Below are 25831 nucleotides of genomic sequence, written 5' to 3'. Positions count from 1 at the left end.
GCTTTTAGGGTGAAGGTTTCAATGTGTTGCAAAGTGGCTGGCTTCTCCTATTTATTCTCGTGGTCAGCCAGCCACTGTAATCTGCTTTCTTGTTTTCCTTTTAGTGTTCTTTGCCTTTCCTTCGTTCTTGTGGTTTTTCCTTTCTTTCCGTTTTGTGTTATATGCGTCGTCTGTTTTATTCTCACACTTCTGGCATTGTTTTATTAGGAACAAGGGATCGGTGACCTCGTAGTTTGGTTCCTTCCCCTCTCTTTTAAACCAACTAACTATACCTGTGCTACCAGAGAGATTACATTAAAATATGCTGAAGGGTATCAGTTTGTGCCACGACTCTTTGTCGAAATGTAAACAACTTTGTTTATTCCTGCGTAGCCTGTCAGCATCAAGTGCTTGCTTTAACATATTATTTAGTGTACAACCGCTGCACTAGTTATGGTAAGTAAATAGTTTCCTTCATAACACACCCATTTCTGCTTGAAAATGCAATTTTAATCTTATGGCTCATAATTTGGATAACTCAATACTGGTGATAGTCAGATGGTGGTCCATTTATCCCCCTCTCTTGACTATAACAGCACCCATACAAGGGCAAAGCCTCCTACACGGTCAACCAGTTTGGCTCATATTTGTTGGCAGGTCAGTTGTGTACAACCTAAAATGAAAGATTCTAAGATATTGGCTCAACACCCCCCCCCCCCCCCACCCCCTTTGCCCCCCCACCCCCACCCACCCACCCATCTCATTGTTTTTGAGAAAACAACCCCTAAAATTCCAGACAAACAGTTGAGTCACAATTGACAGTATTGATACATAATTGCAAATAGCATTTCTTGTCATCATAAACAGGGCTTCAAATACATATTTCGAGGTGGCGCAGTGGTAGCACACTGGACTCGCATTCGGGAGGACGACGGTTCAATCCCGCGTCCGGCCATCCTGATTCGGGTTTTCCGTGATTTCCCTAAATTGCTCCAGACAAATGCTGGGATGGTTCCTTTGAAAGGGCACGGCCAACTTCCTTCCCCATCCTTCCCTAATCCGATGAGACCGATGACCTCGCTGTTTGGCTCTTCCCCCAAACAACCCAACCCAACCCTCAAATACATATTTTCTAGAAGTACAGGATACCCATAAGATAAATACAATTCAATGAAAACATTGCTGAAGTAGTGACCACGGCACCTGGCTAGGGTGCAAAGAACCTGTGTTTGATTCTCTAAAGCATTCTGCATTTTTAAATTAATTCTTTTCTGTATCACAATTGATGAGAATAGAAGTGTTAACAAGGTCATCAGTAAGAAATGATAACAAGGTAGGTAAATAAATTTCTCAAACAACTAGGATTAGAAAAAATTTGAAACTTTAAGACTCATTGTATGAAATCAGTTCGAAGTAATACTGCTGAAATTCATCATGAAGCACCACAGGCTGCTGACCGGGCAGTGTTTGTTTGCCCCTTGGCACAGTACAAAACGTTATTTGGAGGTTTAAAAATTGCAGGGTGCTTTTAGAAACACAGTTGGTATTTTACAATCTCATGGATGCAACAACAATTAGAGCTCAATTCATGATGAGCTTTCAACATTGTTTTTTCAGGTGACATCACATGTGTAGTATGTATTAAAGTTAATCCTCAAAAAAATAAACACTTTGTAAACCAAGACTGTTTCCTAACAAATCTTCAGAAGGAACTTTGTAATTATGTGAAGATTTTATTTATTAGATGTTTCTGGTGCCGCAAGTATATTTGCTTCAAATGTTTATATGACAATTATGATCCATATAGTTTTTCGAAGAAAAGTGAGGGCATGTAACAGACTGAATGAAAGAGTTTATTCATCACGCAGAGAGGATTAAATTTTTAATTTCTTACTAATCCAAGTCAGAAAAAAGTTTGGGAATCGAACGAAGGTACTCTGATCCCCAGCCTGATGCCTTGGTCGCTGCACAAGCGGCACTTTTCATTGAACAACATTTACCTTGCGCGTACATAAGTGGCAGTTGTAACAGTTACTTTCCTTGATTCCTAAGAAAATGCACGTTTGCAGACCCCACATATGATGATGAAAAATGATCAGTTTTCAATTATCTATTGGTTGCATTATAATATTGGGTATCCCTTACTATAAAGATGTTCATAGAGGTTGTTGTTGTTCTGGTCTTCAGTCCTGAGACTGGTTTGATGCAGCTCTCCATGCTACTCTATCCTGTGCAAGCTTTTTCATCTCCCAGTACCTACTGCAACCTACATCCTTCTGAATCAGCTTAGTGTATTCATCTCTTGGTCTCCCTCTACGATTTTTACCCTCCACGCTGCCCTCCAATACTAAATTGGTGATCCCTTGATGCCTCAGAACATGTCCTACCAACCGATCCCTTCTTCTGGTCAAGTTATGCCACAAACTTCTCTTCTCCCCAATCCTATTCAATACTTCCTCATTAGTTATGTGATCTACCCATCTAATCTTCTGCATTCTTCTGTAGCACCACATTTCGAAAGCTTCTATTCTCTTTTTGTCCAAACTATTTATCGTCCATGTTTCACTTCCATACATGGCTACACTCCATACGAATACTTTCAGAAATGACTTCCTGACACTTAAATCTATACTGGATGTTAACAAATTTCTCTTCTTCAGAAACGCTTTCCTTGCCATTGCCAGCCTACATTTTATATCCTCTCTACTTCGACCATCATCAGTTATTTTGCTCCCCAAATAGCAAAACTCCTTTACTACTTTAAGTGCCTCATTTCCTAATCTAATTCCCTCAGCATCACCCGACTTAATTAGACTACATTCCATTATCCTTGTTTTGCTTTTGTTGATGTTCATCTTATATCCTCCTTTTTCATAGAGGTACAGGAAGGAAATATACTACATGGAACGAACTATTTTAGTGTTGTCAGTGTTTATATAATTTCAAAAGGGCGAAAACACTATATTAGCAGATGAAAGTTACTTGTCCTGCTATTGCTGTCTTTTTGTCTAGGGTATTGGTTCCTGTTTATGCTTTCCAGCTAATTGGTCCAAAGTTTTGTGTTTCAGTTAAAAGTTGCTGGAATGTTGTTGCTTTTTGACATCATTGGTATTTATTAATGAATACTTGACACTTTCTACACCACCACTTGTTATATAAATGCATTGCACAACATTTCAACACAACACAAAGAACTTGGTAGATACATTGACCTATATCGATAATGACTGAAACTGTTAAGCCACATATGGTGCCTAAAATTTCTATAAGTATTTCGTACACAGCTTCCAGATCCTTCTACAACAGTATATGATTCAAATTAGTTTTGTTATGACTGTCTTCATTAAAATTACTTGTCAGGTATTATTTACATAATGTTTTTTTGGGAATAATTATTTATATAAAAGATTTATGCACCTAATAATTGATAATGAAGGTTGCAGATTTTGACAGTATAAAAACTATCAACTTCTTGTCTACATAGTTGTTGACTGAATTATCAATAATAAAATTTGAGACATTAAAAATGAAAACAGAAGCTTTGTTTATGTGAAAACTAAAACTTAATAATATTAGTTTCACTGCAATTGGTTTTTGACTCAGAGTTAACATTTGTGAGTATTAATTTTCATGGTTCAAGATCAGTGTTGCTAAACGGATTGGTTGTTGTTGTGATCTTCAGTCCAGAGACTGGTTTGATGCAACTCTCCATGCTACCCTATTCTGTGCAAGCTTCATCATCTCCCAGTACCTACTGCAACCTGAATCTGCTTAGTGTATTCATCTCTTGGTCTCCCTCTACGATTTTTACCCTCCATGCTGCCCTCCAATACTAAATTGGCGATCCCTTGATGCCTCGGAACATGTCCTACCAACAAATCCCTTCTTTTAGTCAAGTTGTGCCAGAAATTTCTCTTCTCCCCAATTCTATTCAATAGCTCCTCATTAGTTATGTGATCTACCATCTAATCTTCAGCATTCTTCTGTAGCACCACATTTCGAAAGCTTCTATTCTCTTCTTGTCCAAACTGTTTATCGTCTATGTTTCACTTCCATACATGGCTACACTCCATACAAATACTTTCAGAAACGACTTCCTGACACTTAAATCTATACTTAATGTTAAAAAACTTATCTTCTTCAGAAATGCTTTCCTTGCCGTTGCCAGTCTACATTTTGTATCCTCTCTACTTCGACCATCATCAGTTATTTTGCTCCCCAAATGGCAAAACTCATCTACTACTTTAAGTGTCTCATTTCCTAATCTAATTCCTTCAGCATCACCTGACTTAATTCGACTACAAATGGATTGGTATGAAATATGAAATTATGTTATCAGAAAAAAGTGTTGATGAGATGTGCAAAATTGTTTTTAGATGTGTAATATATAATTTAAGTGTAAAAATTAACTCAAGTCAGGTTGAACGAATATAGACTCGAACATTTCAGTTGAAGTACAAAAGTTCTGAGGAGGTAAGATTCATTACAGAGTCATGAACTTGAGGGGTGGTTTTCTCAAAAACTGGGGGTGCTTTGCATCTTCCTTTCTACCAAATACAAGCCAAATTGATTGACCATGTCTAAGGTCTTCCGCTTGTTAGCAAAATGGAAATTCTTTCTGTGATTAAATATCAGCAAAGTTTACATTATTTATTACACTGTATAAACAGAATACATTTAGTCTGGGCACAATGAATTGGAAATGATTTCCTATAACTTTTGTGCAGAGGAGAAAAGACAGCGACGTAAAGAACAGCAGCAACAGGAACTGCAGCGGCAACAGCAGCAGCAGCAACCGCAACCACAGCAGCAACAGCAACAGCCACAACCTCAACTGAGGCCGACGGCCCCAACAGTGCCATCAAATGTACAAATACGCCCCACAGCTGCAGCACCAGGTGAGCTGCTAAGACTGAGCCTCCCACAAAAGTCTCTGTTCAAATAGTCCATATGGTGCTCGTAAATGCTGTATGTGGCAGAACATATAATGCATGACCTTAAGTTGCAGAATAAACCCTTTCAAATATGGCCTTCATAACCTTACGCATTTGGTTGCTGGCTTTATAATGGTTGCTGATTTCATTGAGTACATGTTTGGTTATCCCAATAGTTAAAACATTAATTTTTCATATGTTGAAGTGAAGCTCTCACCTCTGTCAGTCCTACTATTGTTGCAGAAACAAACAAAAATTTCTTTCTGCCCTCTTTATCTATGTATTGTATTTTAATTTCCCTTTTCCTCTAACACAGAAGAATATTATATTTTTTAAAATATCATACTAGAGCTCAAGTTCAAAAACTTTGTTACATAGAAGTTTCATTTTCTGGTGGATAAAAAATTCCTTTTTCGTTTTTAGGTGTCCCTCATGGAGGAACATTAACAGGACTTCAACAGCCAACTCGTCTGCAGTTCCCAGCACAACCCACACAGCAGCAGCAGCCACAACAGCCACCTCAACCACCACAACAGCAACAGTTGGTCGTAGGACCACCTGGTCCTAGCCCCACAGGAACTTCCGTAACATCAAATTTGTCGAGTACAGCTTCATTTGTACCGCCAACAAGTGCAGCTGCAGCAGTGACAACTAGTCAGTTCAACAATGGCCTGGCAGTATCTCCCACTGCACAGTTCTCAGATCAGGTGAAAGCAAGAGTTGCAGGTGGCAACACAACTCCTGGTGCACAGACACCTCCATCGGCTACCTCCCAGTTCACTCTCCAGACCCAATTCTCAAATGCAGCAGCTGCCCCAAGAGTTTCTGTTGTCCCATCTGCAGCAGGCCAAGGTTCAGACAGTGTTTCAGTTTCAGGTCCCTCCCCAGGTCTTTCTCAGACTGTTAGCTCAGCAGCTTTGCCTTGTCCTACAGCACAAGTTCCACAGCTTGTTCCGCAAAGTGCCCCTGGATCTACAACAGGATCTGTTGTTACAGCATCAATGACCCAACAGCAGTTAGCAAGTCTAGGAAAGGGAATGCCTGCAGCAGAGCGAGCTGCTCAGTCACGTCCCACGACAAGTGGTTTGTCCAGCCAGATGGCAGCCATTGCAGCTTCTCTCAATGAGGTATGTACAGTATTGTTATTGAGAAGCATAAAACAATGATAAATATTATACTGCTGTTCAGGATTAAATGAGTATGACATGAATGGAAGTTATAATTTCTTACTTATAAGAATGGTGTGTGTGCAATTCATGCTTCCGGCCATCATAGAGTGGATGGCTGGAGCAGAGCCTTCCAAAAACACAATGTTTTTAATCTTAAGCTCAGAATTTATGTGTAGTTTAAGAAATGAGGTGCATGTAAAAGAATGTATATATAAGTAAATACTTTTTTTAGGGGGACAGGTTACCTGAAGAGAGATCGACATTTTGCAGGAAGTGTATTGTTAAATCTCATCAGTTGTATCCTAAAGTTATAATAATATTCCTATTTTCCACTTTATGTATTCTATCAATTCTTGGTTATATAGTGACATTTCCTTCACTTTAACACTATTGTAGTCTTAATTTACTGTTTTTCTAACTGGCATCTCTCTTTTAAATACAAGTGACCTGCTAGTTCTAGAAGCTTGAGATTTGCTATGATTGTATGTTTTGTTTCCATGTGCTGCACTCTAGTTGTGCCTGTTTTTTGGGTAGTTCGTCTCCTTTCATTCACCCACGTATATTTGAATTTAGACAAAATGAGATTCATCCTGTGCTTTCAAAATACAAATGTTCTTGTAAAAGCTCATCACAGCAATGTGACGACTTCATGAAAACAGTGCAGGTAGTACAGTTAACCATATTCCATTACCACTCACTAATTATTCTTAATGTTTTTCTACCGATGTCAGTTAATCTTGAACAGAATATTGTATTAGATTAATTTGAATTTGGTTCTACCAACTGACCATAAACAATTATAATGTGGACAACATTTTGTTTACAAAAGTCAAGGCAAAGTAAAGCAAAGCTCCATGTTCTTACTCTGATGGGCCAGTTGGACCAGTAGTCTGCTATGTCATCCACTGCAAATGACATCATTCTATTATGATATGGAGGGGCTTGGGGTCAGCACACTGCATTCCTGGCCATTGTCGGCTTTCTTTACCTTGGAGGTGCTACTTCTCACTTGACTAGCTCCTCAGTTGGCATCCAAGACAGAGAGCATGCCAGTCCAGCCTCCCACCTAGGAAAACTCCCTGCAAGCATTATTGGGCGCGAGGTGTCTGTTACGGAGTCACTCAAAATGATATACTATACACTATAAAAAGTAATGTAGATGACTATAATAAAATTCCAGGTATGAATGGGTCATATTAAATGCATATGTGAATAGGCCATACAGCATGTACAGGGTCTGTAATCCATGCTGTGTGTCAAGAACTACTGTAAATGGAGTAACTTAAGCAAATAACAGTGACAAAAAAGAAGTAGCTGTGTCACAGAGTGATGTACTTCGGGGAAGTGAGGGACTGTTTGTTTACTCTTAGGACAATGTATCTTCGACTTGTTGTATTGTATGTTCTGTGACTATGAAATAAAGTGTTGTTAGACTGCTAATCGCTGCTCTACTGGGATTCACGACATAAGAATTTTGGTGCCGAAACCCGGGATAGACTTTGCCCGAGACAATTTCCATGATTGCCGTTGTGAAACACGAATTCTGGACGCACGTCACGCGGCAATACTACGACGGGGTTGACTGCAGCGATTTGTCACACCACGCAACAAGCTCTTCGACGAAAACCGCCTGCATACACAGCTAAGTTCAATTGAATTATCACGCAACATGTTTTGTAGTGCCATTTGTAAAGGCAACTGATTACATTATTGCCGCTGTGTATTGCTATTGTAGCTGTTCGATTAGCGATTTAACGAATTATCAGATCCTACGCTACGCCTGTAGATTGTTTATGACTAGTGCTGCCATCTAGCGACCATCAATTGAACTACTTCAACTAGCGATCCAAAGATAACGCCTTACTAGGACCAGCTGATCGCTAGGCGACACTGCTTTAAACTTTCGAGTAATCGGACGGAGTGGACATGACAGACCACAAACCAGAAGCACAATTACACTCTCTAAAGAGAAAACGTATGAGAGAAAGAGCAAACATTATGCGACTCGTAGCGGAAGTTGCAAGGTTGTCCGACACATCGGAAATCGCGGATTATAAATATTACAATGACAGATTGGGAAGCGTTCTGGACCGCCTCGTTAAATTAGATGAGGATATTCATGAGTTGTTGGCCGATGACGAATACGAAGAAGATGTTCTTAAATGCGAAGATTATATAGACACCGCGAAACTCACAATTTCTCGATTGTCTCACGAAATAGAGAAACAGCTTGCGAAATCGGTAGCAGACATAAAGATTCCCGACAACCCGCCAGTACAATCTGTAACAATGACTGTTCCCACAGCTTCAGTAAAACTTCTGCCGATCAAACTTGAGCCTTTTTCAGGCGATATTGAGACATGGGCGCGATTCTGGGAGCAGTTTGAACAGTCGGTTGACAAAGATCCGACGGTAACTACAATCAATAAACACATTTTTCTTCGCGGCTTCAATACTGATCAAGGTGGTGTTCAGTTGTTCCTCAGTGAGCTTTGCGAGTCCCAATACCTTCCGTAGGCAACGCTTTACAGTGCCCAACATTCTTTCCCACCAAGCTGAGCCGAGTCTGAGGTCCGGATTTAGTGTTACGGCTAAGGGATGACATGGAATCTGTTTTATCTGCAACCCCTAAGAGTGTATGGAAGCATTGTGCCATTGCTGATCTCCCATATTAGCTGTGGTCATAAACTATGTTAGCAATAGCTACAACTTGGTTCATTTATTCAAGTTGCCCATTCTGTTTAAATGATATTTGTTACTCTTGTCAGTTTTAATTTCCCCTATCACATGCATTTTTTAAAAGTAATAGTCTCTCAGAGAAACAGATGACATGAAAATGTTTCTTATTTCTTAAGGATGTGGATTCGCCACCTCCAGCTACAAAAGGAAAGCTGGATAACATGCATGCAGATGGAGAAAATGATATTAAAGTGGAAATAAAGCAAGAGAATGATTTGAATGATCAACATGACGGTGGAGGTGGGAAAGGTATTAATATAGACAGCATCAAGACAGAGATTAAGACTGAACCAATGGATGACTGCAACACTACATCAGAAAGTAATGTCCTTGTTAAAGGTTAGTGTACTGTAATATTGACCTACAAACTATAATGTTACCATGCTATCACATTAGTTATTTTTTTTCTCTTCTTGTACACCCCAGTGCGATACAGATTGCATAATACATTTATTAACAATTTCATCAGTCTTCTTTTGTGTAGGAGGAAGGTGTTTAGAGTTGTTTACTCATAATTTTAATGAGCTGCCCAGGCATGGCTTGTAGTTCAAATATATATTAAAATGAATTTCTCAGTGTTTACAAATCTAAATTATCAGCACGTCTTTCAATATTTCTTGCACTAATTTAAACAATGAAAGTCAGCATTTTTGTAACTGTTTATACTGAGTGATTTTTTTTTTTTTTTAAACGTGTGTTAGCTAGTATTAAGGCCATGCTGGTTAACTCTATGTAGTAGTGGTATGGAGGGCATGGCTTCTGTGGAGTACATCTATTATGGGCCTCCGAAAGGCTCCGTTTGTTCAGTCTAATGGTATCCTACCACCCTACACATGATTATTTGCTGTCCATTGCTAACATCAAAAGGGAAACAGAGTGACTGAAACTTCAGTAGTGAATCCCTGTCTCAGGATATCTGTATTATGCTTTGATGCACCATTAATCGTTGTTTAATGTTATTCTTTTGATAGTGTTTTAAATAGTTATTTGTTTATGGCATTGGCAATTTATCTACTGTAGAATTAAGTGTGTAAATGTCTCGCCAGAGTGCATTACAATAGGACAATGGACGTGTGACCACCTAGCAAGAGTTTCAGAATGCTTAGAAAAAATAAGTGCATGAAATATTTCCTGTAACTTTAGTTTCCTTATTGCTGACGGTGTTCACTGGATGTAGTGCATTACTAGCCAGTTTCTTTTTGTGGATGTATTGTGCCTGAATTCTAGTGAGGGGTGTTTTTGGGGGGGGGGGGGTCATGAACTAAAGATGAAGGAACTTGATCTGGACAAACCTGATAACCTGATCAAAACATCAGTCAAGAACAAAAATAGTGTAAATCCAGGCTAGGGTATGTACACAGTCTTAAGAGAACAATGTAAAATGCAGCTAAGGGGTGTTAAGATTGTTACAATTTGTAGTGACAGCACTTCATCTGAGAATGGTATCACGTACTACAAGAATTTTTATGCAAAGGTGAAAAAAACATAATTCAAGAGGAAAAACATTTAAATTTATTGAATCAGTGCTAGGGAAAGTGGACAATATATATGAAGACTTACAAAGAAAACATGTCAAAGAACTAGTATACACTGAGTTAACTGATAGACTGCATTAAATTTTCTGGCAAATTAAAGATTACCTTACAGGACCATGACGACACAGAAAATTATAACCCAGGAATTTTTTGAGGAATCATTGCTCTGTCAGAAACTGATATCGTCTTGAAGCAACACATTGGGGGTGGCGTGGGGATGACAAGGAACTGGATGTTCTTAGGTCTTTCCAAACAATTAAAAATGAACTCCTGGAATCAGTTTATGAGATATGCTTCAACCTCATCAGGAATGATCTATCAAAGACACAAACCCACACACAAAATTCAAGCTTTCGCAACCCATGGTTGCTTCATCAGGAAAGAGGGCAGGAGAGGGAAAGACGAAAGGATGTGGGTTTTAAGGGAGAGGATAAGGAGTCATTCCAATCCCGGGAGCGGAAAGACTTACCTTGGGGGGAAAAAGGGACAGGTATACACTCGCGCGCGCACACACACACATATCCATCCGCACGTAACAGACACAAGCAGACATATCTGATTGCCACTGCATTTTTCTGCGAAAGACAGTTACATAACTGCTTTGCAGAAGTATTGCAATACATTCCAACATCTTACTTTCTGAACAGTCACTTAGCCTATTTCTTTTGGCTGCATACTGATTTGTGTAAGTGGTTATTATTTGAAGCACTTCATTATCAAATTGGTATTTCGCCCTTTATTCATGTCAACTGTGCACATTACAGGCCAATCAGGCATCATAATACCTATTTCTCCACTTTTCAAATTATATTTATTGAAGTTTTGAAATGTTTTCTTGGATAGCCTTTCTGGTTTTTTGTTTGCTTTTGTTGCTGTTGTTGTTGCTGCTGCTGCTGCTGCTGCTGCTGCTGTTGTTTAGCGGGAGGATTGTGGAACCACATCAGAGGTTAAGGATTGTTTTTGTGCCGTATTCACAACATTGAGATGGCGGAAGTGTCCAAATCACAAAGTGCAATAGCATTGAGTTGACTTGCTGGTAATTTATCTACACTAGGATTTTCTTCGGCGTCCAAATTTTGATTGATTATGGCATCAGTTGAATTTATAGGATGGTGTAATGTTACATCCACACCACTATTTTGTGTTTGATCATCATTTGTTTTAATGTCCAAAAAGAACCAATAGTGTATATCGTTTTCTATGAGTATAAAATGACAACATATTACTCTGAAATCCTTCTGTAAGGATGGTTCAAAACATCATTGAATTACAGTTGACAAAAACTTTCAGTTGTAATACACACTAAAATTGGACTTATTTTCAAGAGACAATTTCTCAATGACTGTAAACGATAGTGTCTAAATGACTGTGGTAGTGCGTTCCTGACTCACCGGGCTTCATTTAAAGATGCGCCACTGTCAATTGCAACAATGCATTATTCACAGAAATAAATAATTTCAACACTTAAATGACATTGTCCTTCCAGAAGGACATCAGGGTTATCTGGGTTAAAGATCTCACCAAAATACATATTTTAGTATGATGTGTTGTGATCAAGTGTCGGCAAGTGTGACAGTGGTGGATAAACATGCTACCTGTTGATTTTGGAATTAGCTGTTGGTTTATTTAGTAGTCAATAATAAAATGGAAAGGAGATAAAAGTATGTAAACTATTGGCTAGAAGGTGATATTGCTTTGCAACCCCCCTCCCCCTCCTGCCACCTGCTGCCGTCAACATCTTGGTTGTGGTGGCAGAATGATTTGTAGGATAGTTAGCTTACTTCCAGATGGTAAATTGGTACCCCCTTCCTCAGTATGGAAATCATGTGATGTGCCTGGATCTTCTTGTGATTTTACTTGTATCTAGTGTATCAATCAATAGATAATTTTGGAACAGTTTGTGATTTGTCAGTTCATTGTAATAATTAGGAATGACATGGAAGTTACTATTTATATTCGAATGGGCCAAAAGGACAAAATATTTATGACCTAAGTTAAAAATAATTTGAAAAAAGAAAACTAAAAAAGAGTGTAGGTAACAGTTTAGGTTAGTATGGATAGTAGTATCAGGCAGAGAATTCAGGTTCACATATACATATATTTGCAAGTTACAGGAATAGTAATCATAACTAAAGGAGACAAGTAAACTAAAGAATTTTAATTTAAAAGGCAATAGAATTAATGCACTTGTGCAAATGCTGAAGAGATAAGAGAAAAGAAATCTTGTTTTTCTCGCAGTGTCATTACTGAGTGACGAATTATTAGTTGCATTACAGAACTTAAAGATACATGAGGAAGTTAACAATTATGAAGAAAATATCATTTAGTAGCCTTCTGTATTTCATTTCTTTATAATGTGTTTTGGTCATGTTCAGAACCAAATTGTTTAGTAGCAGATATATGCTTTAATTCTCTGTGACGTTTTCATTGTTATATTGTAGAACTGCTTAGGTCTAATTTTGTACTGGTAACCTTTGGTTCCCAATTTTGGATAATATTAATTTGCACTCATATTATTTCAGAGGAAGTTGTAACAAAGGAAGAGCCAGTAACGCCGATGTCGTCATCCAGTATTGAAAATGCAGCAGCTGATATTAAACCAACTGTTCCTGAGCCTAGTCAGGGCGGAGGTGCAAGTGGTGCAACAGATAAAAAGAAAAAGTGCTGTGAGTTCATCATGTAAACATTACTTGGCTGAGAGAGAGAGAGAGAGAGAGAGAGAGAGAGAGAGAGAGAGAGAGAGAGAGAGATTGATTGTTGATACAAATTTTATTTCGGATATATATATATATATATATCTATATATATATATATATGCATTACTTTGATTTTCCAGTGTTCAAGCCAGATGAACTTCGACAAGCCCTAATGCCAACACTAGAGAAACTATACAGACAAGATCCTGAGTCTCTCCCATTTCGTCAGCCTGTTGATCCACAAGCGTTGGGGATTCCTGACTATTTTGATATTGTAAAGAAGGCAATGGACTTGTCCACTGTGAAACGGAAACTGGATACTGGGCAATATTCAGATCCCTGGGAATATGTAGATGATGTCTGGCTGATGTTTGACAATGCTTGGCTATATAATAGGAAGACATCTAGAGTTTATAGATATTGCACTAAGGTAGGTCTTCAGATTACTGACACATACAACACTATTATTTCTGATTTGAAAATTTTGAAGAGGTTTCCAGAATGTGTAAAGGCATTTTTATTTAAAATTATTTATCTTCTTCACTTTGTTAGTGCTAGAATGGTCATCAGCAATGTTAATACTCAGAAGATTTCTACTGTGAACACTTTAGTGGTTTGCTCCAAGAAAGTCATTGCAACATTAGTTTTTCCCCTAGTTGGTGAAGGGGATAAGTGAAACCATAAATTTAGTAAAAGATCACTAAAGAGGATAAACAATTGACACCCGAGTTTTACAAATATTATGTACTTTTTGGCTAAAATCCAGATCTGTTTGTAAATCACAGTTATAGTGTGAGATATAGTGCGTTGTTGAATTTAGCTTAGTTTTAGGCCAATGCATAATATTATCAAAAATTGTCTTCTAACTGTCTTTGAAATAATGTCATATGTTATCCTTGCTCTTATCATAGAGTTCTGTATTTTAATATTGCTGTAATGCCATTAGAAACTGTGTTGTTTGTTTAGAAATAAGTGAAGGGTATAGCGGATGTGATGTGCTTATTATTTTAGATATGTTCCATTTGTGTATTGACTAACTGTAACATAGCGACTTGAAGGTTGGTGCGGGAAGCCCAAACAAAAATGGGGCGCATGAGTAATAATGTACCACACAGATCAGGCATACTCATTAAACGGGAACTCAATGACTATATGTAATTTCGACTTCTTGGTAACTCATCAGATATTTTGAATGTGATGATGCTTTTCTAAGAAGTCAAAATCAGTTGCAGTCCCATGTGTGTGTCTTTTCAGTTGATGAGTACTTTCTAATGAATTCAGAATGTTTGACAATGACATTCTAAAAAAATTGAAACCACTCATGGTACTATTTGCATGACTGTGGGTTTATAAATACTAGAAAATAATTTTGAAAGGCGCCATGTTGATTGACATAGTGCTATTGTTGCAATGACAATAATGACACAAGAACAGAGACTTCTTGTTTTTAAATATTTACTTCCATCTTAAAGCATTAAGAAGGGAGAAAGTTAATGGATAGTCATTGTCAAATAGTTTTGTGAGAAGTTAATAGTATGGCATAAAAATCGATTTTTGGAAATAAACACAGTAAGCAATCTATTAACAGAGATTTATTTAGGACATCTCGCAATTCAGAGTGATTCTCTAAATTTTTCTACGATGTGTCATATAGACTCAGCTTAAGATAAAGTATGCTTCTATTATATCTGGAAAACTAGCAGGAAAGTTTAGGAAATAGAGAGGGGTGTCACGAATCAGTGAAAAGGAAAAGTCTGAAATTTGAAAGTATATGCTTCTGTTAATATAGGAATGATCTTGGAGTGCTAAAAAATTGAAGGGGGAAGTACATAGTTTGCTTTTATGGAATCAACTGTGAATATTTTGTATGAATTGTGAATGTGTGCTGTTTGGGACGCTTTTTATTTGTTGGCTTACAGTAAGAGCATTTTTGCTGCTGAGACAAATAATTGGTTTTCGTATGTATCAAACATCAATAATGCAGTTTTGGTTACTCCAGAAGGTAATGTGTTTTGTGTTTCTTCTTGCAGTTATCAGAAGTATTTGAGCAAGAAATTGATCCTGTCATGCAAGCATTGGGCTATTGTTGCGGTCACAAATATACTTTCAATCCTCAAGTGCTTTGCTGTTTTGGCAAACAATTGTGTACTATACCAAGAGATGCAAAATACTATTCATATCAGAACAGGTAAGAGTATAGACATAATACTGTAAGTTGTAAGAGAAATTTGAAAATTTATTTGTGTTTGGCAGAACATCATAGTCACTATAAAAATATTTTTTTCTTTTATAAGCACTATTTAGTTGGAACATATTAACTTGCACACAATCTGTCACGTCAGTTTCAGACTCATTAAATGTAATACAGTTTCATTGAACTGCTCATGCATATGGGACTGTCACTTTTCAAAGTGTTACTCTCTAAACAGTTTTCTCTGCTTTTACTGCTAATTAGAACAGAGATTTTACTCTGGACAGTGATTGGGAGGGGGGAGAGGGGGGGGGGGGGGGGAGTGTGCAAGTACTGGGAATGATATATCTGTCCTCCTCTAAATTAATTTGGTTGGAACTGAGAGTTCTTTATTATTGTAATGACTATAGTAGTCAGATTTTGTTGTACAAGTGGCTTTCTAATTCATGATGATTGCTAACCATTAATAATATTGGTTGACTTATAGTAACATATCACAGTTTTAACTTTCTCCATTGAAAAATGGGTTGGCAGTTTGTGTTAGAGATACAAGCATTTGTGCTACGAAACAACTACTAATGTTATTTTGTAGCCTTTAGTTCCCCAGCTACATGCAAAAGATTTTATTCATAGGCTTGAGAGTGTGTGTTTTTTAATTCAGCTCTCAGTTGTAACTAAGGGGGCATTAATTCTATGATATGTAACATATTCTCCAGTTTAAAGTATGTGTGCATGCTATTCACTGTTTTTCAGTTTGTAATGGGTTGAATTCACCATTGCAGTTAAAGAAGCTACTATTATATTTGTACGCGATACAGTTACTCTGTTTTTTGACAGCATCGAGAAGTTCTATTTGTAGTCTTTGTATGAGGATTTTAATTAGGGTGCTTCATGTAGTGTGTGTGTGTGTGTGTGTGTGTGTGTGTGTGTGTGTGTGTTTGCATGCATGCTTCAACTGTGTATGTCTTTAACCTCATTGGTGTTGATATTTTAAAGGAAAGTTCTAATTGTATGGGTGTAGTATTGCCTACAGGTGTGTTTACATTAAAAATTGTAAATAATCCTCTCAATCATGACGGTTCAAGTCCTTAATACATAATTGTTGGAAAAAGTTTCATTGCAGTGTTGATGTGTATAGTTTGAGCCATCTGTACAGTTTCCTCCTCACACCCCAAGCTTGGTACCTGCTCACTCACTTTCCCTGCACTCTTCAGTAGATGTAAACATCCACTATGTCATAGCATTAGATTTGTACTAGTAAGGTGAAGAAATTCATAGTAGAAAGAAAGAAAAATTGAATAAGTTCAGTGAATACCCACATTTACCATTTTCAAGGTTCTTTAAAAAATGATGTACAGGTAAATGTAAATAGTGCGACAGTAAGCAATTTTATTAATTGTACTGACCTTTAATTTGGCCTAAGGTAATTTTTACATATCGTTTATACATTGATACAGCATGCATTTCACCAAGAATCCAGAATTATATTTTGTTTCAGTTTCTCCTGGTGTAATGGTACCTCTCTGATTTTCTAGTAAAATATATTTGAAAGTGTGGATATCTACATTTGAATGTAACGGAAGTGAGAAAGTGAGCTGGACCCACATTACATACATATGTATGACACTAAAATCCAGACAAGTCATACATCTGACTTCAAATTGTAAAAGCTGGTTATTTGTCGGGAGAAGAACAAAAATAAGAAAAATGTTTGGGGTAGCAGTTGATGGTGATGGATGATATTGACTAATTACATAAAATGACATATATTTGAGAGCATTGCTTTCCGTAGACATTATCATGACATTCTGTAGATGTTGTCATGACCTTTCCAAACTTTGAGGTTTGCCGATGACATTGTAATTCTGTCAGAGACAGCAAAGAACTGGGAAAAGTAGTTGAACCGAATGGACAGCATCTTGAAAGGAGGATATAAGATGAATATAAACAAAAACAAGATAAGGGTAATCGAATATAGTCAAATTAAATCAGATGGTGCTGAGGGAATTAGATTGGGAAACGAGACACTTGAAGTAGTAGATAGGTTTTGCTATTTGACCAGCAAAATAACAGGTGCTGGCTGAAGTAGAAAGGATATAAAATGTACAATGGCAATGACAAGAAAAGGGTTTCTGAAGAAGCGGAATTTGGTAGCATCTAATATAGACTTTATTATGATGTCTTTATCTGAAGGTATTTGTTCGGGATATAGTCATGTATGAAAGCGAAACATGAATGATAAACAGCTAAGATGAGGAGAGAATAGAAGGTTTTGAGGTGTGGTGCTGCAGAAGAATGCTGAAGATTAGATAGGTGCATCACATAACTAATGAGGAGGCATTAAACAGAACTGGGGAGGCAAGGAATTTGTGGCACAACTGATGACGGCATTCCGGCCCGAGATGCTGGAGGTGTCTTTTGCTACCTAGTCAATTGTTAGGCTGTCTGTGTTAGGTGACAAAGCAAAAATGTTTCCAGCTTTTAGGGACTTCAGCTGCCTCAGAACTGTGGAGAATATCCCTCCTCTCCCCCCAGTCAGTGTACATACAAGAGTTGACACTACATCTAGTTAGTGTATGTAGGAATTGAACTCTCCACACTGAAAGAGAAAAGATAGTTCCCAAGTGTCAATTTCCCACATTACTGCATCGAAACTTGGTGCTGGTATCTCTTCCTCCTCCATTTCATCGTTATCATTGCTTTTGCCACCACCATCGAAACCTACTTCAGCTTGTTTATGCACTATGGCATCACATTGTTCAGTGATGTCCATCTGGTATGTGAAACTTGAGATGCCAATAGCACAGGAAATAAGTCCTGAAATGACAAGCTTTACACACCATCTCCTATAGCATTCCATTCTTTGTGGAACGACTGATGTTGCACCACAGTCAGGCTTCATGAAACAGTTCACTATTGCCAGCTGTGTCACAAAATTCCAGGGAACAACAACAGATACAGAGTGATTCAGTTACCCCTACTCGCAACGTGTACAAAAACCACACACAAAATTTTCATGTTCTCTCTTTTGCTATGTGCAAACTTTTACTTTTACAGAAAAAATGAAACGACCTTTTTGTAGAAAATGTAAGGTAATTAAATTTTGTAGCGGGATGCATTTTTGTTAGAGGCCATACTTTCCAAATTATTTAAGGAAAACATACAAAAGTGACCTTCAAAAGTGTTTTTCTTGAATAATTCAAAAACCGTGGCCTCCAGTGAAAACATATCCCAGCACAAAATTTAACTCTGTTAAATTTCCTACAAAAAGGCCCCGTTCACTTTTCCTAGAGGACTAATAGCTTGCACATAGCAAGCGAGAGAATATGAAAATTACATACATGATTTTTTAAGGTATTGCAGTTTGCAGAAAACCCATAGATAGTGGCAGCTGAATTGCCCTGTATGTGCAAAAGCTGCAAAATGTACAGTTTTATTCTTAAATTTTTTTTTCTTTAATGAATGAAATAGACCTTTGTGCAACAGCAACTTTATCTTTAACTCTTTAAAGACTGAACAATGCTGGTGGCTTTTTGGGTAACTGGGAGAAAGACAACATTAATGATCACATAAATGTTAACTTTGAATACGGAGAACATTTGACAGTAATAAGTCCAAACTTTCTTCATATAGCACCTATCTTCTCAGGGCAGTGCCTTTACATTCTTAAAATCTTGAAGTTTTGAATTTGCCTATTATTAATGGTGGCAACTTTTCAATCCCACCACTGTTGACACGCAAGTGCCATAAGTCTTTCTTTGCTTTTTTGTCACTGTGACATTTTTCCCTCCTTACAGCATAAATTTTTGCTGGGTGTAAACTATAAAGCAACCTAATTTCATCACCATTCAAAAGATTCCCGGGTTAAGAACCTTAAATCAGCTGAGGCAAAGTATTCCTGCTTCCTATCTCCCTTCCCCGTCACCAATAATAGACACTCTCCGTTTCCACAGCCTCTCTCTCTCAACTTAAAATCTGGACAGGACTGGTTATGCCTTTTTTTTACAAAAAATGATCTAGCTCTTTGATTCACTGAAGTGCTTAACACCAATCTTGAGGCAATTTCTTGGACCATCTCACACATAACATTTCTACTTACTGGATTGTCACCATCTCTCATTCCGTGAAACCTTTTTAAAAACAAACACTTTGAGGACTTCAAAAGCTGACATATATTTTTACTTTTCAGATCACGAGAATCTTACACTTCTGTAGCCTGTGTATTTCAGTATTCCACACAAAGCAGGTTTTTAAAGTAGTCTGCTATTGACATCATGGTTAATCATCAGCTTCTGCCAAATCATTAGTTTTCTTCTTTTCTGGGCCTTATTAATGTGTCAGATATACAGGGTTTTTTTGCATAATAATGAGTCTGTCGTTGCAGTTCAGCATGAGTTTTGCCACCATTTCAGTATTGTGAGATATGATTGTTTTCCCACTAGTATCACCATTTTACTTTGGTCTGGATAGTTTCATTTATGAGGAACAGTGATGAATGGAAAACTGCCAGGGGCTCCTCACTCAGTATGCACTGCAGAAAATGTTAAAAGAGTTCGCAAGCCATAAAAGAGTTTGCAAGCCATACTCGGTAGTCCTGGATGATCTGCTAGGGGACATTCTGCTGAACTGTGCCTCAGTAATCGTTCAGTAAGGTATATTTTGCACATTAATCTAGGATTTCTCGCCTACGAAATGGCCATGGTGCAACAGTTGAACCCTAGAGATTATGTACAGCGGCAGAATTTTGCTCGAGAAATGGAGGCCATGCTTGATCAAAATGACAACATTATTTTGTTTATGAGTGATGGAGCTCATTTTCATTTGGATGGAATGGTAAATCAGCAGAACTGTCATTATTGGGCGAATCGATATCTGAAACTAATATGTGAGAGACAGTTACGTAGTCGCAAGGTGGCTCGTGTGTTGTAACCAGTACAGTTGCTAGTGGTCCATACTTTTTCCAAGACAATAATGGAAACACTGTATCTTTAACTTTGCAACGTTACATAGACAAATGATCACTGAATTCTTCCTGTCTGAACGAAAATGAAAACACAATTCTATCAGGCGAGTTTGGTTTCAGCACAACGGGATCACAGCTCACACAGCAAGAATGTCAGTGGAAGCTATTAGACCTGTTTGGTGACAGTTGACCACCTCATTCCTCAGGCCTATGAAATGCTCATTAAAAGTGAGAATTCTGTAATAAGAGGTTATCTGTCTAACTTTATCTATATAGTTGTACAAAAATAAAAATGAGAACATCCAGTTAATCAGTATTGAAGTGTGAAAAGAATTATTTGCTTGTTTTTATTGAAGTTAGAATTCCTAGTTAGCATTAAAGGTTGAGGTATAGCCAGTTAACAGATTATTTGCTTTTGCTAATTTCTGCCCTACAATGATCTGCTTTTATAATATCAGACCAGCTGGTTTTATAATTTTACATTATTCCACTTACACGTAGTATTGATTTTGGATAGCTTTTAACTAACCCTTGCCTGCTGCTAATTGTGCCTCCATTGCTTTTTCCCCCCGCATCTTCCTCTGCCTGCTTGTTGTTTGCTGCCTGCTGGGAAATGTTTATCATATATTGGACAAGCAGCATAAAGACGTGTGGCCTTCTTTCTGACAGATACACCTTTTGTCAGAAGTGCTTCAACGACATCCCTGGAGACACCGTCACCCTCGGCGATGATCCAACCCAGTCTCAAACGTGAGTATTAAATATATTTGATTCTGGAAAGTCTTCAGTGAAATACACCAATGGAAAGATGTACTATAGTTGAGGCATTGGGTGACAAAGCAGCACATGAAGAAGATTGAAACTGTCAACTAATTTTCAGAGTAGTTTCTTTGGAGTAAGAAAATTTGGGCTGGCACTGCAGCACTAGGACATTGACACACTATCTTTTATGTGCCATCAACTGCTAAATGCCTCAATTATATTAAGATAGTCATAAATTATATTAGGATAGTCATAAAGTTTAAGTGTTCCTTTAAAAAAATTAAGCTGTGACCATGAAATTTGGTGATGGTGTTATTCCTTCTCCATACATTCACCATTCAATCCAACACATTTTTCCCAATGATGGGTGATTTGGCTGAGAATTTGATAGTTGAAATCTGCATTGTGGCTGTTCAGGAAAAGTTCTAGCTCAAAAATGGCATGGTCTTTCTTGGAAAACCTGCCAAGCTATGGTTTCTTCATCTGAATAAGGAGAATACTGGGGTGGGGATATATGGGACATTAATTGGGTATTCCAAAAGAAACAACATTTGAGATTGTTTTCTGTAAAGGATGTGTTGGAATGGAGCAAAAATCTCTCTTTGGCAACTTCTTGTTGTGCGTAATCTTGTCAGCCTTCTGTAACCACTTCAGAAGACTTCAGAACTGTGTTCCTGTGACAGTTTTCCCCTTATGAGCATAGTCTGTCAGCACCAAACTACGGCAATCCCAAGTAACACTAGGCTCCACCTTGCCCGATGAGGGTTTGGTCTTCGCTTTTTTGTGGTAATAAATCCACTGCTGACTGTGTTCCTGTCCCTCAGCTTGAATCCACTGCTGACTCTGTTCCTGTATCTTAACATTAATCCACTGCTGACTTTGTTCCTCTACCTCGGCATCGTAAGAAGACACCCAGCAGTCCATAGGGGTAAGGTTGCTAAAGAACTCACCTGAACTAGCCCTGACACAGTTGCAACATTTCTGTTGCTGCCTCAGTTCGGCAGGCAGTGACTTTTGTCATTTCAAGATCTTGTGCAATATGTTTAAAACTGATCCATTATTAATTTTCGCTTTTTCCACTATTTCCTCAAATATGATGCTCTGGTTCGAGCAACAGGCCTTAATGACTTAATGAATGCCCATCATACTTCACATTATATAATTGTGTTAGCTACTAAAAGGCAGAAATTACTATTAATATTGTCTTCCAATTCGTTTATGTACAATAAGAGCAGCAAAGTTTCTAGCACATTTTTCCTGTACTACACCTTAAATTGCTTGATCAGTTAATGACTCTCCATCCAAGATAATATGCTGCATCATCCCTTGCAAGAAATTCTTGATCCAGGCATACATTTTGTTTGATATTCCATATGATTGCACTTTCATTAAGAAATACTCATGTGGCATTGACTAAAATACTTTTCTGAAGCCAAGAAATCTGCACAGATTTAATTGCCATGGCTTTCAGGAGTGAGCAAAATGTGAGTTGGGTTTCAAAGGAGAGATGTTTTTTCAATCCATGCTGTATGGCGTGGAGGATGATGTTCTGTTTGGGATAGCTCATTAAGTGTTAGCTCACAGTATGTTCTAAGATTCTACAGCAAATTAAAGCCAATGATATTGGGTGATAGTTTTGTAGAACATTTCTGCTGCCTTTCTTGCACGTTGGTGTGACCAGTGATTTCTTCCAACTGCTGGGCTTAGTTTCTTGTTCCATGATTCTGCGGTACAGTATACTATAGTTAAGAGATGCTTACTCAGCCACAGAATCAGTACAGAACCTGATAGAGATTTAATTTTTCTGTGGGAGTTTGTTCAATTTTAGCGAATTTCAGCTGTTCCTTTACACCTCCGACACTAATATCCATATCCCCCATCTTTGCAGCTGTGCAAGAATTTAACTTAGACAGTAATCCTTAACAATTTATTTGTTGCCCTCAATTTCTGTTGCCATAACATTGTCAAGCGTCTAGACACAAACTTTGCTGCTACTGATAGGTTTTACATATGACAAGAATTTCTTCGTGGTTATGTAAGAGGACTTTCAATAAGATTCTGCTACGGTGGTGGTGGTGGTGGTGGTGGTGGTGGGAGGAGGAGGAGGAGCTGAAGATTTCACACATTGTCCTTTTGACAGCCAGACCCATTTCTTCCAGCATATCACTACTTGACTAAGTGTAGTTTTCGAAGCTAAATTTTCAGTCCATCTATATTACTAGTTTTGACTTACAGCAATGAGACATGTACTTCAAATCCAAGAACCATTCCAAAACTGAGGGTTGCTCAATGAGTAATCCAGATTCTGACTTCTGCTGTTGAATGATGAAGGTGACTTTGGATTGTGTAATTGTCGAAGTCCATTTGATTGTCTTCTTAAACTTGAAGAGAACATTGGTTGATTTGTATGTTGAATTTGAACAGTTAGTATCTCTGCCGTCCTCTTCAGGGTAATCTGCTGTTAAGACTAAGCAGTTCCATACTGCCCATTAGATTTTCTGTCCCATTATAGAACTTTTCTTTTCCCATTACATAAACTTTTAGTTGGTTCTGTATGTGGCTTCTTTGGGTTTCAGGAATGCATATAACATCACATTTGTGCCCAAAATGATGTGAAAATAAGTCTGCCTTAGTGCCAAATATGCCTTCACTATTAATAGACATAATAATAAGCTGTGTTCTTGAGAATGTCTGTTTCATTAAAAAAAAATTGTTAGATGTCTTTGTGAAATGTTGCTGCATGACAACGAAGATGTAGTAGATCATAGATCGTGTTGTCTTCAATGATGCGTCGACAGATCACCTAAGTGGAAATTTGAACACTCATGTGTGCACCAGGGGTTCACCAAATCCCCATAAGGTGCTACAGTTGCAATGAGACATTCCCCCCCCCCCCCCCCCCCCCTTCAAAAAAAAGAGAGAGAGAGAGAGAGAAGAATGTTTTATGCCACATCCAGGTGAAAAGTTTATGAACCTTTCTTTTATGGTAAAGCAACTGTAACTGGTGTTTCTTATGTTGATGCGCTTAACTTCCTCAGTCGAAGGAAACTGAACCACAGAAACCTTTATCTGACAGCAAGATGGTGTGGCACCTCACTGGCATAACACAGTACACAATTGGTTAAAAGACATTGTGCATGACTGCTGTATTGGCTTCAAGGACTCTGGTGACTGAGCTTCCTTGCATGGTCTCCTCGTTCTCCCGATCTGACACAATGGGTTTTTTACCTTTGGAGGTTTATAAAGGATTGTGTGTATGTGCCTCTGCTAACAGCTGATCTAGTGACTAAAGAAACAGGATTGAATCAAATGAAGTAATTGCAACAATTGCTCCAGACACACTGATCAAGGTTTGGGAAGAACTTGCTTGTTGACCCGACGTTTGCCATGTGAAAAATGTTGCTCACATTGAATACTTGTTAAGAAAAACTATTTGAATTGCTCTTTCATTTGATATAATATTCGTAACTGCAAGTGTCATGTAATAAATGCTACAGAACTTTAAAACTCAATACTGTATTTATGCGACTTTTTAAGACGACCCCCCTTTTTAAAGGTGCTCCCCCCATTTTTTAAGAACTTCTTTGAGAAAATTTTAACATTTTGACTACATCAATAAAACAGTTTTTAATTTTGTTAAAGTTATGCCTAAAAAAGTTAACAGTATACCTATCCGAAACTTGAGCTGTTTATTGATCGTCCATCACCACCACCACCACCACCACCTCTAGCATTATTGTCATCACTGGTATTAACATCTTTGTGTGTAGGCTTATTGGCATTTCTTACTTCCTGTTAATATGTCATCTTCTGAGCCATCCATAGCTTTGAATTTGCAGCATGGTTTGATTTTTTTGTAATATAAGGGGCATTCAAAAAGAAACCAGTACCTGTATGTTAGAAGTATTGAACCTGGCTGACACTTGACCCACTGTGACACAAGGCAGTGAATGGCTGTCTCAAAATTCCTGGGTCTCCAATGTTAGCCAGTTCTGCACGTACAGCTGACCGTCATCATCCGAGGTGAATCGTTTGCACATCAGAGTGTTTTTAAGGGGACCAAAAATGGTGTAATCACAGGGAGAGAGCACCTAACTGTATGGAGGGTGGCTGAGAACCTCCCATTTGAATTTCTGCGGGAGTGCCTAGACTGTGTTGGCCATGAGGCTTTGCATTGTCAAGGAGCGGAATGACCCCACAGGTGAGATTACCTGGTTGTTTTGATTTGATAGCTTGGCGAAGGGTGGTCAAGGTTTGCAAGTAATGCTGGGCATTCACTGTTGTCCCGTGCTGCAGGAAGTGAATCAGAAGGGGGCCATCTTGGTCAAAGGAGGTCAGCATAGGGGCAAACGATTCACCGTGGATCTACATCCACATCTACATTTATACTCCGCAAGCCACCCAACGGTTTGTGGCGGAGGGCACTTTACGTGCCACTATCATTACCTCCCTTTCCTGTTCCAGTCGCGTATGGTTCGCGGGAAGATCGACTGTCTGAAAGCCTCCGTGTGCGCTCTAATCTCTCTAATTTTACATTCGTGATCTCCTCGGGAGGTATAAGTAGGGGGAAGCAATATATTCGATACCTCATCCAGAAACGCACCCTCTTGAAACCTGGCGAGCAAGCTATACCGCGATGCAGAGCGCCTCTCTTGCAGAGTCTGCCACTTGAGTTTGTTAAACATCTCCGTAACGCTATCACGGTTACCAAATAACCCTGTGACGAAATGCGCCGCTCTTCTTTGGATCTTCTCTATCTCCTCCGTCAACCCGATCTGGTACGGATCCCACACTGATGAGCAATACTCAAGTATAGGTCGAACGAGTGTCTTGTAAGCCACGTCCTTTGTTGATGGGCTACAT

General features: G+C 38.3%; 1 protein-coding gene across 1 annotated transcript in view; it reads left to right on the top strand.

Moving 5' to 3' along the window:
• LOC124790060 (CREB-binding protein) overlaps positions 1-25831 on the top strand; it is a gene marked incomplete in the record, with an annotated part of 157555 nt that overhangs the window by 86147 nt on the left and 45577 nt on the right. Inside the window, 7 exon segments of the mRNA XM_047257622.1 lie at positions 4707-4877; positions 5337-6040; positions 8938-9160; positions 12879-13022; positions 13193-13482; positions 15083-15240; positions 20876-20956. Of these exon segments, the coding sequence (XP_047113578.1) occupies positions 4707-4877; positions 5337-6040; positions 8938-9160; positions 12879-13022; positions 13193-13482; positions 15083-15240; positions 20876-20956 (1771 nt within the window).

This window comes from Schistocerca piceifrons, chromosome 3 (assembly GCF_021461385.2).
Source record: "Schistocerca piceifrons isolate TAMUIC-IGC-003096 chromosome 3, iqSchPice1.1, whole genome shotgun sequence".
In the NCBI taxonomy this organism is placed as follows: Eukaryota; Metazoa; Arthropoda; class Insecta; order Orthoptera; family Acrididae; genus Schistocerca; species Schistocerca piceifrons.
Note: the sequence above shows the minus strand (reverse complement) of the source record. Positions and strands in the feature narration are given on the sequence as shown.